The sequence below is a fragment of the Sinocyclocheilus grahami genome, unplaced genomic scaffold (assembly GCF_001515645.1).
Source record: "Sinocyclocheilus grahami isolate Dianchi unplaced genomic scaffold, SAMN03320097.WGS_v1.1 scaffold8173.1, whole genome shotgun sequence".
NCBI classification, from domain to species: domain Eukaryota; kingdom Metazoa; phylum Chordata; class Actinopteri; order Cypriniformes; family Cyprinidae; genus Sinocyclocheilus; species Sinocyclocheilus grahami.
The window spans coordinates 6,733-7,789 of NW_015511920.1; the positions used below are offsets into that span (position 1 = coordinate 6,733).

At 40.7% G+C, this 1,057-nt stretch overlaps 1 protein-coding gene across 1 annotated transcript in view; it reads right to left on the reverse strand.

Moving 5' to 3' along the window:
- The window catches only part of LOC107577990 (uncharacterized), a 5,752-nt gene extending 4,707 nt beyond the window's left edge, over positions 1-1,045 (reverse strand). The window contains exon 1 of the mRNA XM_016264004.1: positions 621-1,045. Coding sequence (XP_016119490.1) covers positions 621-978 — 358 coding nt within the window. The 5' untranslated portion in view covers positions 979-1,045. The remainder of the gene's footprint in view (positions 1-620) is intronic.
- Positions 1,046-1,057: the final 12 nt, after the last annotated feature.

Genomic DNA, 1,057 nt, shown 5'->3' on the forward strand with positions numbered 1-1,057 from the left:
AATAATTGTATATCTATTAAGTTTGGGTATGTTGAGTTTTGCTGCACCGGCAACTAACTGAAATCATTTAAACTGGCACACTAATAATAAAACTAAAAAGGGTGAAAGCCCATTACAAAATTAAAGCTTAAACTACTTAATATAAAAAGAACATTCAAAATATTGAAATCACATTAAATACCACAGATACATAATACAATTATTTTTACTTTCATTCGAGATGAGTTTAACATGCATTAATATCTTTATAAGTATTTTTCTAGTTAGAAATTAAAACTACATAATTTATTGATAATAACGTTCTAAAACAAAAAAAAAAGTTGAAAAATTGTATTTCTTTGGGCTATCGATGAAGCACACAGAGAGGAAAAATAAATACATTTTCACTCAGAAATCCCTACTAAAGCGCTCAATGGAATAACAAGTTAAAAGTTGAATTAAATGTGAAATTTAGAGGTATAAACTCAGAAAAGGTATTCTTACAATACCATTTAAAATAAAATCGGTCATCTTTTCACAAACTTGTGAAACTGTAAATTATAAGTAGTTCCTTGGCTGGGGATCATTGAAGATTAAAATGCTTTAATTAGTGAGGCTTTGGGGTGTCAGAGGAGGGTTACCTGGCGTATGGGCCTCTGTATCACTGGGTGTATCGCTGCCGGCCTGCTCTGCGTCTTTCGGCTTCGGATCGGACTCAGTCTTACTGTAGGAGAGGAAGAGCCGCCCGTTCTGCGCGTGGCTCGTATAGTGGCCGTAGGCGCCGACACTGCCGTTCTCCGGGCTCCAGGGCGGCGACTGCTGTGCGGTTTGCGCGGAGTAATAGGTCGCGGTGACCCCGCCGGAGTGAGTGTACGCAGCCTCGGCCCAGCTGAGATTCGGGTGGCCGTGCTCAGACACTTGCGGGTACACGAGCCCGTATGCATACGCATGATAAGACGGGTTGAAGTTGTAATTTACTGGCATCTTCCAATCCGCCATTCCGTCGTCAGATGAACTCAGAGCGGAAAGCAAATGTGCAGAGTTGGACCAATTAATGGCCTAATTGACTACAACGACC